We start from the raw sequence: 15,766 nt of genomic DNA, 5'->3' as shown, positions 1-15,766 counted from the left end.
CTGAAAATCAATCAATGCGTTCCTATGGAAACCGCCTTCAGACCAGGTCCGGGGACAGTCTGTCCCCCGACCTCTTCTGAAGGCTGGGGGGGGGGGACAAGGGCTTTTCTTCCCACCGCCAGCCTTCAGAAGGCTGTTCTGAAGGCTGGCGGTGGGAAGAAAAGCCCTTCTCCCCACCTCCCGCCCCGCAAGCTCCGGGGACAGGAAGGCTTTCCTCCCGACTGCCAGCATTTTAAAAGCCCCCGGGACAGCGGAGACTTCTCCGCTGTCCCGGGGCGATCTTAAAATGCTGGCGGGTCCAGGACCTCTTCTGAAGGCCGGCGGTGGGCCAAAGTCTTTGCCCCCCCCGCCTGCCTTCAAAAGCCGTCGGGATAGCGGAGAAACGCGCTGCGCTTCTCCGCTATCCCGGGAAGGCAGGCGGGGGGGAGCAAAGACTTTTGCCCCCCGCCGGCCTTCAGAAGAGGTCCAGGAACTCTTGTGAAGGCCGGCGGTGGGCGAAAGTCTTTGCTCCCGATGGCCAGCATTTAAAAGAGGTCCCCGGGGATTTCCCTTTGAGCTTTCTTCTTGCGAAGCAAGCCCATAGGGAAATTTGTTTTGCGAAGCACCTCCAAAACGGAAAACTCTTTCGTCTTGCGAGTTTTTCGTTTTGCGAGGCGTTCGTCTTGCGAGGCACCACTGTACTACCTTGGAACAGTGTTAGAAATTAGGCAGGTGCCAGGCGCGTTTTGCAACTGCCGTGGGTCCCATTGAAACCACATGGAGATCTCTGGGTGCCCAGCCTGGCGACTGACATCTCCACCTGCCTGCCCCCTCCAGCTTTCTTAAGCAGATAAACAGAAGAGCTGATTGATTGCATTTATCTCCCCCCTTTTTCTCCAAGGACTACACAGTTCACCACCCCCCCAGGTTAATGCCTACAACGCCCCTGAGAGGTAGGCTAAGATGCTGGGACTGATTCGCAAGGTCACGCAGTGAGCTCCATGACTGAGTGGGGATTCGAACTCTGGAACCCTGGTCTCCCAGGTCCTAGTCTGCCATTCTCACCACTACGCCACCCTGCCTTCCTACAGCACGCCTGCTAGGGAGAGGCTTTATATATTAAGCAGGTAGGTAGGTAAGTAAGTAAGGGACGCGGGTGGCGCTGTGGGTTAAACCACAGAGCCTAGGACTTGCCGACCAGAAGGTCGGCAGTTCGAATCCCTGCAACGGGGTGAGCTCCCGTTGCTCGGTCCCTGCTCCTGCCAACCTAGCAGTTCAAAAGCAAATCAAAGTGCAAGTAGATAAATAGGTACCACTCTGGCGGGAAGGGAAACGGCATTTCCGTGCGCTGCTCTGGTTCACCAGAAGCGGCTTAGTCATGCTGGCCACATGACCCGGAAGCTCCCTCGGCCAGTATAGCGAGATGAGCGCCGCAACCCCAGAGTCGGCCACGATTGGACCTAATGGTCAGCGGTCCCTTTACCTTACCTTTTAGGTAAATAAGTAAGTAAGTAAGTAAGTAAGTAAATGGGAATCAAAATGTCACTTAGAAAAGAATCAGAAATATTTCCCCGGAAGCCTGAATTCGTTTTATTCTGGATTGTTTGACTGGATACAGATAGAAAATTTATTACGGTCGGAGACCAGCTTATAAAACACACTTTGGGGTACAATCCCAGAAGGAAAACAATCATTTAAAACAATGTACAACAGTAGCTTTAAAATTTATAAATTTGATAAGCGTATAGACACTTAAAACTTTCAGATAAGCTATCGCAGAGAGAGGACCAGAGTCACCCATGGAACAGAGTTTGGGGATTTTCTTAATGAACTAGTTTGGGTTGGGGGATGGTCTCCGCCTACAGATCTGTACACAGAATCTGGCGACCATCCGGGTCGTCTTATGATCTTTGCCTAACGGGAAAAGGTCGAATTTTTGCTTTTCCAGGTCGTCAGCGAACCTCACCAGCAGGGGATCAATGGTCTCACTCCGTGCCGCTTCCTAAAAGGGACATCTAAAGAACAAGTGCTCTGGGCTTCCTATCTCCCCCAACGAACAGGCGCAAAGTCTCTGAGCATAGGGGACTTTTTAAAACGATCCGGCGAGGGCAGAGCTGAGCTTCTGGCAAGTGTAAAAGCCCTTCTTACATTTTTGGATACGAGAAAGAAGAGATATGCTGCCGGTGCGGCTATATCTCTCTCGATTTCTCCAAGTTTATAGCAGGGGCACCTTGAGCAGTCCTGTTGTCTCTCGGTGCCTATGTTGATTGGATATTTTAATGTGTTGTAAACGACTTTGAGGGTTTTTCTTTCTTTAAAATATAAAGTGGTATAGAAATCATCGTCGCCATCCCCCACTATCTATTGTGGCAACTATAACCTGGGTTTAAGGTGCCATTTAGGGACACGGGTGGCGCTGTGGGTAAAAGCCTCAGCGCCTAGGGCTTGCCGATCGAAAGGTCGGCGGTTCGAATCCCCACGGCGGGGTGCGCTCCTGTTGTTCGGTCCCAGCGCCTGCCAACCTAGCAGTTCAAAAGCACCCCTAAGTGCAAGTAGATAAATAGGGACCGCTTACTAGCGGGAAGGTAAACGGCGTTTCCGTGTGCGGCTCTGGCTCGCCAGAGCAGCTTCGTCACGCTGGCCACGTGACCCGGAAGTGTCTCCGGACAGCGCTGGCCCCCGGCCTCTTGAGTGAGATGGGCGCACAACCCTAGAGTCTGTCAAGGCTGGCTCGTACGGGCAGGGGTACCTTTACCTTTACCTTTTTAAGGTGCCATTTGGCGACTGGCTTATATATCCGAGTTTCTAACCACGGGGAGAAGAGAATTCTGGACTCCGCATAGGTTGCGATGAACCTCTTCCAATTCCTGCCTATTTGGACACTTGCCTTCTGCACCAGCAAAGAATTGAAACCCTCTGGCTTCTCCAAATGCACACAGACCATTTCTCTCTTTGGGGCCCATCAGGTCAATGCGCACGAGCAGGCAAAGGAGTCAGGAATCCCAAAAATCCCTTCCTCCCCGGACAAGGGACTCTGAGGAGAGGGTTGCCAAGGCAGGAGGGAGGAAGCAGGCAGGCGGGCGGGACTGCCTCAGTATCTCCGGAAAGACGTTTTACGCCGCATCACAACGCTGGTCCACTGAAGCTCAAGACTGCCTGCACTGACTGGCAGCGACTCTCCAAGGCAGGGGTCAGCAACCTTTTTCAGCCGCGGGCCGGTCCACCGTCCCTCAGACCATGTGGTGGGCCGGAATATACAGTCATACCTCTTGTTACGTTCGGTTCAAGTTATGTCTTTTCAGGTTGCGTCCCGCGGCGACCTGGAAGTACCAGAAAGGGTTACTTCCAGGTTTCGCCGCTCGCGCAGACACGCAAAATGACGTCGCACGCATGTGCAGAAGTGACAAATCGCGACCCACACATGCGTAGACACGCAGGCGCGGGTTGTGTTCCTCTCAGGTTGCGAATGGGGCTCCAGAACGGATCCCATTCACAACCAGAGGTACCACTGTATTTTGAAAAAAATAATGAACGAATTCCTATGCCCCACAAATAACCCAGAGATGCGTTTTAAATAAAAGGACGCATTCTACTCATGTAAAAACACCAGGCACAAATAAACCAGAGATGAATTTTAAATAAAAGAACACATTATACTCAGGTAAAAACACACTGATTCCTGAACCGTCCGTGGGCCAGATTGAGAAGGTGATTGGGCCGCATCCGGCCCCTGGGCCTTCGGTTGCCTACCCCTGCTCCGAGGTTTCAGGACCCTGGGCGCAGCATTGGGGACATGCCATTGGGGACTGAGCCCTTAAGCTGTGGTCCTTTTATTTAGAAATGAAGCAGGGATCTAGTCCTCATGATTTAAAACTGGTACACATGAAGGTGGACAGAGGAGGATGGCTAACAACTTCCTGACATTGAGAGCCGTTCAGCTGGGGAACGGTCTCCCTTGGGAGGCTGTGGACTCTCCTTCCTTGGAGGCTTTTAAGCAGAGGATGGAGGGCCACCTGCCAAGGATGCTTTAGCAGAGATTTCTGCATTGCAGGGGGTTGGTTTGGATGACCCTCTGGGGCCCCTTCCAACTCTACTATTCTATAGTCTCTTCCAGCTCTGTAATTCTGCACTGAGTGGCTGGAGATGCTCTCCAGGGTTTCAGCCAGGGTCTTCCCCAGCTGTACCTGGAGACATCAGGGAGTGAATGTGGGACTTTCTGAATGCCCATAATAATAATAATAATAATACTGTAATAATAAATTTTTATTTATACCCTGCCCTTCCCGGTTCAGAAAACCGGGCTCAGGGTGGCTAACAACAAATTTAAAGCACTTAATTGATACAACAACAAAAAGCATAAAATACAGTATAAAACGTGAATAGCGGTAAATTCAGAATTCAAAAATCAATTTAGGGAGAAAATCCATCCAATAAACATTAGATGATCACCAGGGCTAGCTGGCTAAATTAGTCCTATTTGGGCCAGCGAGGAGATCAGGGGAGAATTAGCTGTGGGATCCCAGAGCTGTGGGATCTTCATAAAAAGGGGAGGGGGAGGGAAGGAAGGAAGGGGAATAAAAGATCTGGCTAAGTTCAAGTTGAAAGCCAGGCGGAATAGCTCTGTCTTACAGGCCCTGTGGAAGGAAGTTAAATCCTGCAGGGCCCTGGTCTCGTGGGACAGAGCATTCCACCAGGTGGGAGCCATCACTGAGAAGGCCCTGGGCCCTGCTGGAGGATAGTCCCAACACAATTAAAAGCACAATAAAAAAATCAAACATCAAAAGCTTCCCTAAACAGGGCTGCCTTCAGATGTCTTCTAAAAGTCAGATAGTTGTTTATTTCCTTGACATCTGATGGGAGGACGTTCGACAGGACGGGCACCACCACTGAGAAGGCCCTTTGCCTGGTTCCCTGTAACCTCACTTCTCGCAGGGAGGGAACCGCCAGAAAGCCCTTGAAGCTGGACCTCAGTGTCTGGGCTGAACGATGGGGGTGGAGACGCTCCTTCAGGTATACAAGACCGAGGCCATTTAGGGCTTTAAAGGTCAGCACCAACACCTCCATCGTCTTTTAACCTCCCTTTTCCCTCACATGCCATGTCTTTATTTTTTACTTGTTTGCTTAAAAGCAAAAAACTTCTGCAAACTCCGGGTTTGCAGAGGGGGCAAAAGCAAGAGCCCTCGATACCTATAAATGCCAGAAACAGAAATATATTTTATATGCAGGAAAAGACCAGGGAGACAGGATGGGGCTCCTCTACACACATTGGAACAAAGTGGGGGGGGGTGTAAACAGCCAGGTCCAAAGTCTACGCGACGGAAGGGCCAGAGCAAAGGTGAAGGCGCAAAAGTGCCCAGCCCCATGGATGCTTTGCAGACATCGGGCCATGCTCATCAAACCCACAAAAGGCAAAAGATCTGTAAAATCTGAAGATTCAAGTTTGGCAACTCGGATGCGCCTTAAGCAACAGCCTCTTCCACACTTCCTTATGCACTTTCCCCTTTTCCTTCACGGAAACGTGGAGCTGGAAGGGACCCCCAAAGCTCATCTAGTCCAACCCTGCCCCCCAGCAATGTGCAAGAATCCCTGACAAGTACGGCCATCCAAACTCTGCTTTAAAAACTGCAAGGAAGGAGCGTACACCACCTTCCTAAGAAGTCCGTTTCACTATCAAACTTTCCTTTCTTGTCATTTGAAGCCATTGAGCTGAGGATCTGGGTAGCCATCGCAGCGAGTCGATAACCCTCCCTTCCTCCTCCTCTTTCATGAGAAAGCCATCTTGGTTGCCTCCAGTGGGAGAAGGTTCCGCAGTTTAACCACGTGCCAAATGAAGAGGAGGGTGTGCTTTTTTAATTAAAAGAGGGAAAATCTGCCCTGAATCTCCTAATGTTCAGCAAATACAGTGGTACCTCGGGTTAAGTACTTAATTCGCTCCGGGGGTCCGTTCTTAACCTGAAGCACCACTTTAGCTCATGGGGCCTCCCACTGCCGCCGCACCGCCGGAGCACGATTTCTGTTCTCATCCTGAAGCAAAATTCTTAACCCGAGGTACTATTTCTGGGTTAGCGGAGTCAGTAACCTGAAGCGTATGTAACCTGAAGCGTATGTAACCCGAGGTACCACTGTAAGAGAAATCTGCAAATTAGAGAAATCAGCTTCTGAGTACGGATACCAATATCCGTGTGAATGAGCTCTGATGGGCCGGGCGATGGTCCCGCTAATTATGTCATTAGGGGGCCAGTTAATTTGCCACCAAAGTGGAGCAGCGTGTGTTAAATAGGCAAATTTGGCCGGCTTTGGGCGCCGTCCAACTGTCGAAAGAATAAGGCATGAAAGGTTCCCTTGTGGAGGCTCCAGAGACACACAAACACACCCCGTTTTATACAAGGGAAATAAATAAATTACGGGTTCAATTACTCCGGCCACAAAGAGCGTGAGGCACAGAGAGAGGCCGTCGCAAGTCCTCCTAATGTCACACAAAGGGCCTGGCTGCCAGGGGCCGGGTGCGAGTCCCTGCGTCTTTCTGCATTAATTGAACGAAGGGGTTTTAATTGGATTTGGAATAAGCGCGCGATTAATTGCTGCCGCTCGGCACTTTCTTCGCACTCTTATCTTCCTGAGCGGAACAACTGCTTTTTGTAACGGAGGACACCGGGGAAACGTTTATGGAGGCGAGGTGTGGTGGTTTGGCTCCAAAGAAAGCTAGGGAACCACAGGGCTAGGACTAGAGTTCCAGGCAGTGTTAGAAACTCAGGTGTATAAGCTAATCGCCAAATGGCAACCTTAAGCCTGGGTTACGGTCATCACAATGAAAAGTCCTGGCGCTTAAAAAAAACACAAAATGAGATGTGCTGGTGATTGGCTGTGGCGTGGTATATGCGGCACACAGCAAATAAAACCGCAATCAGATCAATAAAAACATCAGCGAAGGGCTTAGAATTTTGCTAAATAAATACACGGTCAATTGTACTTATCATCTGATCAAATAAAAAATACCGGTTTCAACTGCTTTTTGTTGATATTTTGTTCTTTAAGTAAATACACTGTCGATTTTTAAATACCTCCTGAATGTTTTTTAAAATACCTGTTTGGAACTGCTTTTTTGTCGCTAATCTTATCCTTTTCGTGAGTTATCGGGTTTCTTTTTTATTTGTTTTTATTTTGACTATGCTTTTCATGTTTTTAAATCGTTATTTTTTCCTGTGAACTGCCCTGAGACCTGGTGGGTGGTATACAAATTACAACAACTACAACAACAACAACAACAACAACAACAACAACAACAACAACAACAACAACAACATTAATAATATATGGTCATTTTCCAACTGTCTTTTGGATTTTTAAAAATACTAACTTTTGACTGTTTCTGCTGATAGTTCTCCCCCCCACCCCCAAATCAATAAGAGGTTTTATTACGGAATCCGTTCCGGAAATACGTTCAACTTCCAAAACACTCGAAAACCAAAGCACGGCTTCTGATTGGCTGCAGGAAGCTCCTGCAACCAATCAGAAGCCGCGGGACTCACTTCTGGGTTTGTGATGTTTGGGAACGAAATGTTTGAGAACTAAGCTGTTCGAATTCCAAGGTACGACTGTATACATTTGGTTAAATAAGCCCCCCCCCCAATAAACAAATAAGTACAGGTTGGTAAGAAAGAAAATCCACACTGAGGAGGCCCATCTGACTAACGCAGCTTTTAGGAGATGTAAAAAACAAAAAAGGCAGATACAATTCCTTCCCAGCCTCCAGTAGCAGTGAGTTACACAGGGCACAAGGCTCAGATGCCAGTAAAAGTGGGCCGGAAGAAATAAGGTCGTCCTGCAGGTACTTTGAGCCAGAGTTACTTTGGGCTTTGTGGGTTAATGCAAAAACCTCGCGTTGCAGGGAGTTGGGTCCCTTCCAACTCTACAATTCTATGACTCTTTATGACTCAAACCCGGATGGCAGCAGTGTTCAAAATATCGGCCACCTGTGACCAAGTGAAGATCCATAGCTGTCAACTTACAGATTTGAAAATAAGGGACCAGCAGCCAAAATAAGGGATCAACAATTACTTTGATGAAATGCATATTTTGTTGCGTGCAAATGGCTTTAGATGCCTAGGAGGTCCATAAATTACCATATAGCATATATTCAACACAAAAAAAAGCAACAATTTGTTGTTGACAAAGGACAGCTGGACATAGAAAGGGCCCCATTACCTTCAGTAGCTTATTTAAGGGACATCATCAATAAGGGACAGCAGCGGGACGTGGCGCTGGGATAAGGACTGTCCCGCCAAATAAGGGACGCTTGACAGCTATGTGGAAATCCCTGGCTGCCGGGATGACGCCTGACGTCTCCCCCATCTGGGGGATCCTTGGATCTGGACCGTTTTCACACACTAAGCCCCCATCCTGCCATATTTGATTGACACAATCGGAATGAATTTCAGGAACCAAAACGCTTTTTCTGTGCAGCCTGAGAAAGAGCAGTGTAGAGCGTTCTAGTGACTGGTTGTCGCTTGTCTTCAGTTCCCCCACTGCCCTGCTCAGAGTTGGGAAGAATATTCCTACGTTAGGATGGTCCATGTCACTGTTGATAAAAAGAGGCTGGAATAAGCCAATATTTGTGGACTGGATCAAGGGACTTTTCTTCTTTAAGTTCTCAAGGTTCTTAACCTGGCTCAAGGTTGTCCTCTGAATTAGCCAGACGTCTTAACTGAGAATCCATCACACTCAGTCCATCATTTGGAAAATAAGACTTTAGAGCCATCTTGACCAAAAGGGGCAACGAGACATTATGTTTTGGCGACTGTAACCCTGGCTCAAAGAGCCATTTGGCCTCTAGCTTATTACCGTATTTTTCACTCTATAAGACTCACTTTTCCCCTCCTAAAAGGTAAGGGGAATTGTGTGTGCGTCTTATGGAGCGAATGCAGGCTGCGCAGCTATCCCAGAAGCCAGAACAGCAAGAGGGATCACTGCTTTCGCCGCGCAGTGATCCCTCTTGCTGTTCTGGCTTCTGAGATTCAGAATTTTTTCCCCTTGTTTTCCTCCTCCAAAAACTAGGTGCGTCTTGTGGTCTGGTGCGTCTTATAGAGCGAGAAATACAGTATATATCTGAGTTTCTAACACTGTCTGGCAGCCTATTTGCAACTGCTAGAGAAGTGTTAGATCCGAATCACAGAATTATAGACGTGAAGGAACCTCCAGGGACATATAGCCCAACTTCAGATTGGGGGGGAACATGGGCTGCCCCAAACTAAGGGAAAGCACCTGTCAGTCTCTGGTACTGGATTCGAATCACCTGCTAGGCATGACTCCGGATCACAGGAAGTTCACACCACCAACCCCCAAAGGAGGATTTATACATAGACGCCAAAGCCCCAAGCCGCAGGATTAAAATCCCGACTCCCAGTGAGAAAACTGGCCAGGTGTTAAAGGAGGCAGCCAATATTTCACACCCAACCTCTCTTCCCTGAGGGCTGCAGCAAATTTGGCAAGGATTTGGCAACGGATCGTCTGCTTTTTCCCACTCACGGGGAAGGGCAGAGCACTGAGTGCGGTGGAGACGGCCAACTCTCAACAGCCTTGAGGGCTTGTAACTTGAGCGCTTGTTTTGAACGGAGCAAAAATCCAAGGTTATCGCAACAGCGCACAGGCCCCAACATGGGCGATTCACACAAGCCTCGGCTTGACTACCTCTCACGGATGTCACAAAGGGGATGATGAGGCACACACATACCCCGTCGCCAGTTCAGGATCCGTCCCAGAGTTCTTGCAATAAATCTCATTCCAAGGATTCCTGGAAAGCAGAGCTGAGAACAAATCCTGTTTATGATTCTGAACACTTCCTCAACACTCCAAGGACTGCTGAAATCTTTGCAACGTCAACGTTTAGGCAACACGATGACCATATGCATACATAATAGACAATCTTTATAGAATAAAGAATATTCTTTATTCTAGTGAATATAGAATATTCAAACAATAACAAGTTCAAAATGAAACCTTAGTCTCAAAGTCTCTGAAAATCTTTAAATGAAGCAAGGTACCAAACTTTGTACGATGGAAGATAAGCTGTGAAGCTTTGTGTATTCAGCAAATATAATGTCCAACACTGAACAGAGATTCCGGATATTGACTGCTGTTTCATAGATCTTCGTCAGCACTGCTCCACAGCATTTGATATTTTCATTCACATATATTCATTTGAAATAAGATGGGTTTATGAAACAATTCTATATTTTCCCGCCACGCTGAAGGAATTCTATAAAGATTGTCTATTACGCATGTCAACTTGTTGCCTAAACATTGTTGACGTTCTCTTTTGCAACACAGGGGTTTGTTTGAAATCTTTGCAACAGCAGTCCTGCAAGACAGACCATTAGCATCCTTGCAGAATCCTAGCATTGTAGAGTTGGAAGAGACCTCTGAGGGTCATCTAGCCCAACCCCTTGCAATGCAGGAACAGCAGGGAAAGAATCCCTAACTGACCTCTGCTAGGAAGGGGAGTCCTTGGGAGCAACTGTCCCGAGGTCACCCAGTGAGTTTCATGGGCTGGGCAGCAAGATTTGAACCCTGGTTTCCCATGTAAGTATTGGTCCAACGCTCTAACCACTATCCCCACTGCCAGCTCTCATTCCCAGGCCCATTTCAAAGCTGAATCTCTTAAGCAGGACTGAGGGAATCTGCAGCTAGCTGGTTTCACTGACACCCGGGACCGAGGGAAGGTGTGGGGGAACCTCCCGAAGGGGGGGGGTCGTGGTGAACAGGGCCAGAGGCAAAAAGTGGGGGGGGGGCAGAAGGGGCTCTCAACACTCAAGCCAGGAAAAAGTTGCTGATTTCTATGGACTATGCAGAACTGGATAAACTAACAGAAGGATTCGAAAGCTGCGGGACCAGAGATTCTCAGAAGACTGAAGTAAATATACGAACTATTTGAAAAGCAATTGTAATGAACAGATTACGCTAGTAGGATTTTGCAAGGAGGACTTTTTGAAATGTTGCAAGAAAGACCATGAGGAAAATTATGAGTTAAGATAATTAAGTGTAACAGAGAAATTAAGAAATGCAGGATAAGTGATAAAGAACGGAAAATCATCAAAGGTGTTGACGGAAGTCTAAAACATTGTATGAGATAAGAAGTTATGTTATATGATTGTTCGAAATGATACACTAAAAAAACTAATAAAATATATATTTTAAAAAAGTTGCTGATTTCTACACACCCACACACAAGATCTCTCTTTCTCTCTTCAGGTAAAGCAAGGGATTCGACACACTCCAGCCAGTGTTCGAAATTAGCCAGGCGCATTTTGCACCTGACTTTCGACCACTTTTAACCAAGTGAAGGTGCCTGGGAGCCAGGATGGCGCCTGACCTCTCCTCCACCTGGGGATCCTTGGATCTGGACCGTTTTCACACACTAAGGCTCCATCCTGTAAAATTCTATCAGTTATATTTTATCTGCACAATCGGAATGAATTTCAGGAACCAGAACGCTTTTTCTGTGCAGCCTGAACAGCAGCAGTGAACAGCGTTATAGTGAATTGTTGTCGCTTGTCTTTGCTTCCCCCACGGTTGTAAATAATATCCCTACGTTACGAATGGTCTGTGTCACCATTAAGAAAAAGAGGTTGGAATAGGCCAATAGAAGTGCGGACTGTCCCTGGATCAAGTGACTTTCCTTCTTTTAAATTCTCAAAGCTCTTAACCAGGCCCAAGGTTGTCCTCTGAACTAGCCAGATGTTGAACTGAGAATCCATCACAGTCAGTCCATCATTTGGAAAATAAGACTTTAGAGCTGTCTTTCCCCAAAAGCACAACTAGGCATTGTGTTTTGGCAATGGCAACCTTGGTTGAAGGAGTCATTTGGCCCCTTGCTTATATCTTTGAGTTTCTAACACTGGAAAATAAATTTTAAAAAATAAGAATGAACAGGACGCAATACTATATAACCCTCGGGGTCCCTTCCAACTCTAAAATTCTGCGATTCTATGACTCTTAAAATGCAAGACTGCTGCATAAAACCCAATCCGCCTGCAGAAACATCAAGCGCAGGAATGACCGCAGGGGGTTGGACTAGATGACCCCAGGGTCCCAACTGTACGATTCTACGATACGATTGCCACATAACATCAGAAGGAACCGTATTTGGTCTCCTGCATACACACAAGTGCTGTGCATTGTTAAAATGTTCTTTTCGCCACCTCTCCTCTCAAAAGGGGACACCCAAAGTATGACAGAGCCTCAACTCTGAACCATTTATAAACTCTGAGCGTTTATATGCTCCGGCGAAAGCCACAGCCGCCAGAAGCAAGGGTGGCAAGGAGACAGGGGTGGCACTTGAGCGGGGCACCCCCTGGCCAGCTCGCCTGCAACAGCAAAACATCTCAGGGCACCGCAAAACCAGACGGCAAGTCGCACTCACAACTCCAGACATCTCGAGTCAGCGAGCCAAGCTGCGTTCTCAAGGCGGAGGGCTGATTTTCACCAGACTGACTACACAGGTTAACCAGAGCCTTGAGTGTCAGGCTAGGCTAGGGCCTTGGAAACCAAGGTTCAGATTCCACCACGCGCCCATCTTACAACCTCGTAAGGTTGTTGTGAGGATTGCATAGGGAGGGAGAGAATCGTGCCCACCGCCTCAAGCTCCTTGAAGGAAGGGGGTGGATACAAGCGAAGGAAATGAAATAGGATACAGAGGCGGATTTGGGAAAGGAAATCCGAAATAATTTGGGGTGTGTGTTGGCAGTGAGGGGGGTGCCTAGCCCTGCACTGGGAGATGGGGGGCATGTTTCCTGGCACCCAGCTCCAGCAACGCCAGCAATGAGAATCGAAAGATGTCCCTGACTCCATCTCAAAGCAAGAAGGCCCAGTCCGAGAAGGAGCAGGCAGAGGAACAGACCCCGAAGGCGGCCTGGATTTTGAGGCGACTCCAAGGCTGTAAGTCCAGAGAGCAGAGAAGGCCCCGACTCCCCAGAGGCGGAACAGGGGTCAGCCAGCGCCCCTTCTCACAGACACAGCACCCTCTCCCGCAAATGGACAGAGGGAAGGCACAGCACCCCTCCTCACCCATGGAGAGAGCACCCCCTTTTCACAAGCAGAAAGGGCACCCCTTCTCACCCATGGGCACAGCACCCCCTCTAACGGTCAGAGCACCCCCATCTCACAAACAGGCAGACCACCCTCTCCCAGCCATGGGTGCAGCAGCACCCCTTCTCCCAGTCTCATGCGTAGAAAAGGACCCCTGCTTCTTGACTTCTCCGGAAAGGCCAGGCCGGACAGAAAGAAAGGGGGGTTTAGAGGGGATTCGGAGAGAAACGTGATGTTAAAAGAAATGGATGAATGGAGGTGATGCCCAGGTGTGCCCCCTTTCCCCCCTCCCCAGCCCCCCCCCGCCCCCCAAAGATTTATTTTTTTTAAATTAAAATCCCAGGCCCACCTGCAAGTGTAGCTGAGGTTCCTGCGTATGCTGCGCTTGAAGAAACTCTTGCAGCCTTCGCAGGTGAAGACCCCGTAGTGCTTCCCGCTGGATTTGTCCCCGCACACCACGCAGTCCACCTGGATGCCCGGCTTGTCGTCGTCGAGGGGCTCCTGGTCGCTGGTGCCCCCCTGGGGGGAGGCCGAGTCGTCCTCCGAGTGCCGGGGGTAGCCCTTCTCCAAGCCGTTGGCCTCGCCTCCGTTAGGGTCGCCCCATTCCCCGGTCACCATGGCCATAGCGCCCCGGAGGGGGGGAGAGGGGTGCGGCGGGGGTGTCCGTGGTGGGGGGCCGGAGGGGTCGGGGTGGGGGCCAAGCACGGCTCCGGCCGCCAGCCGCGGGTTGGGGGCGCTCTCTCCTTCCAGACGGCAGCGGCGGCGAAGTCAGGCACAAAAATGTCTCCTTAATAGATCGCCAACAGTATTATGATGATTATCGTTGTTATTAAGCCTTGGCTTCCCCCCCCCAAAGCGGAATTTCAGGGAGGGCAATTTCGTGGGAGGAGGGAGCCAGGGGTCAGCTACCTGGCGCCCACGTTAGGGGGCTCAAGGTGGAAAGCGCAAAAAGATAAAAAAGTTAAATCCAGGTCACTTCGGGCTGGTAAATAATATTCCTTAAAATCGGGGGGGGGGGGCAAGAAGGGGGTCGCGTTTGGGGAGAGTCTTAGGAGAGGGAGAACTGGGACCCTGAAAAAAGACACCCTCCCCAAAGTTGTTTTGCAGATCGAGGGGGGAAAGTGTTGGAGAGGGGTTGGGGGTATCCAAGTTTTGGAAAGGTTTTGTTAAAAAGGGGATCCTGGAAAGAAACTCCCCCAGAACAGGAAAGAGGAAAGGGGGGGGGGAGAAAAAAGCCAGGCAAGTTTTTTCCGGGGCGGGATTTCAGGAGGGTCGCCCGTGCGGAGAGGGTTGGGGGGCCCTGCCTGGCGCGCTCCGGAGAGGGTTGGGGGCGCTCCGGGGCTCCCCGGCGGCCATGGCGGGCGGGCGCGACGTGAAGCGGTGCGGGGGCTTCTCGGGAGCTCCAGGTGGGGGGCTGGTCTCCTGCGAAGAGCCGTGGGGCGCCGATCTGTGGCCGGGGAGGCTGCCAAGGGGGCGCCCGCCGTGCGCAAAAATGCCTTAGCGCATCGCGGCGGCGCGCAAAGTTCAGGCCCCGGCAAGGAAGGACTTGGAGCGGCTGGCGCGGCGGCGCTCGCTCGCTCCGTGCCTGGCTGCTGGCTCGCTCCTCCCTCGCCGGCCCTCCCCTTCCGCCGGCCGGCCCGCCTGCCGAGGCCGCCTCCCTCTCGCCCGCCGCTTCCTGCCCAGCCCCGAGGCGCGCCAGAGGGTCTCTGAGCGCGCGCAGAGGGCCGCGTCGCCACCCAGCGGGCAGGGCGCGCCGGGGGCTTTTGGCTCTCCCGGTTCCCAGCCTCACAACAACAGCCCTGCCAGGACGGATGGGCAGAGCCTGCAGGAGCTGCCTTCGACAGAGTTGGAGTGACTGCGCTGCTGCATTAATACAATTTATATACTGCCCTTTATCTAAAGATCCCATTAAAAAATGTTGCTGGAGCTCAGGACTGCCTGCTGTGGCCGGCTGCGGGGTCTCTAGGGTGTCAGGCTGAAGCGGAGAGTCTGAAAAGCGTGCCCATTCTATAATTCTAAAAAATTAAACCCGCGCACCCAAAGGAAAATCACTCCTGAAATGGAGGGCCAGAAAAATTAGTTCTGTTCTTGACTCCGCCTCACCCTGCTGTGTTGTTTTTAAGGGTCAACTGGTTGTTTCCTTGCTTGGGTGATTCAGCAGAAAGCGCTGAGACTGGAGAATCTCGTAAAAAGACCTTTGGACACACAGAGTGACACACACCCATCTGAAACGGGAAATAATGATCCCATTGTCGCTGGTGATTTCCTGGAAAAAAGTATAACCAAAGTGCAAGCCGTCTCTCTATATTTTTGTTTCTTGCTTTATTTAATAGATAATAGCTCCCCAGTCTCACCTGGGGATGGGAAGACTTGAACCCAGCACCAGACAAAGCAGGGGCTGTGCCGCTGAGCCTCAGCAAGAAAGCAAGGCCCTCTGATGTTTCAGGCTGCAAGTCTTTGCTGGGGAAGCCAGAGACTGAACCAAGGACCTTCTGCACACATCCGGTTGATGCTCCAGCACTGGGCCACGACTTGTCCCCTGTTCACACATTACCTGGCACACACTGCAATACGGGCAGACCACAGACAGCCCTGTATGCCTCTAAAACTCCTGCAAGAACAAATGAGACCGCAACCACAGATGTTTTCAAACACAGGTTTAATGTTTTTTTAGTGTAGAACAAGCAGGCACATTTTTTGTGCC

The 15,766-nt window shown here is 50.0% G+C and overlaps 1 protein-coding gene across 3 annotated transcripts in view; it reads right to left on the bottom strand.

Moving 5' to 3' along the window:
- The window catches only part of NR2F6 (nuclear receptor subfamily 2 group F member 6), a 34,457-nt gene extending 19,772 nt beyond the window's left edge, over positions 1-14,685 (bottom strand). The window contains exons 1-2 of one of the 3 annotated variants that reach the window (XM_053372518.1): positions 13,412-13,489; positions 685-820 (exon numbers count right to left, since the gene is read on the bottom strand). In XM_053372518.1, the coding sequence (XP_053228493.1) occupies positions 685-758 (74 nt within the window). In that variant the 5' untranslated portion in view covers positions 759-820; positions 13,412-13,489. Of the gene's footprint in view, positions 1-684; positions 821-13,411 lie in introns of all 3 variants that reach the window. The other 2 variants (XM_053372516.1, XM_053372517.1) reach the window with 2 other exon arrangements.
- Positions 14,686-15,766: the final 1,081 nt, after the last annotated feature.

Source organism: Podarcis raffonei, chromosome 18, assembly GCF_027172205.1.
Source record: "Podarcis raffonei isolate rPodRaf1 chromosome 18, rPodRaf1.pri, whole genome shotgun sequence".
Classification (NCBI taxonomy): domain Eukaryota; kingdom Metazoa; phylum Chordata; class Lepidosauria; order Squamata; family Lacertidae; genus Podarcis; species Podarcis raffonei.
Note: the sequence above shows the minus strand (reverse complement) of the source record. Positions and strands in the feature narration are given on the sequence as shown.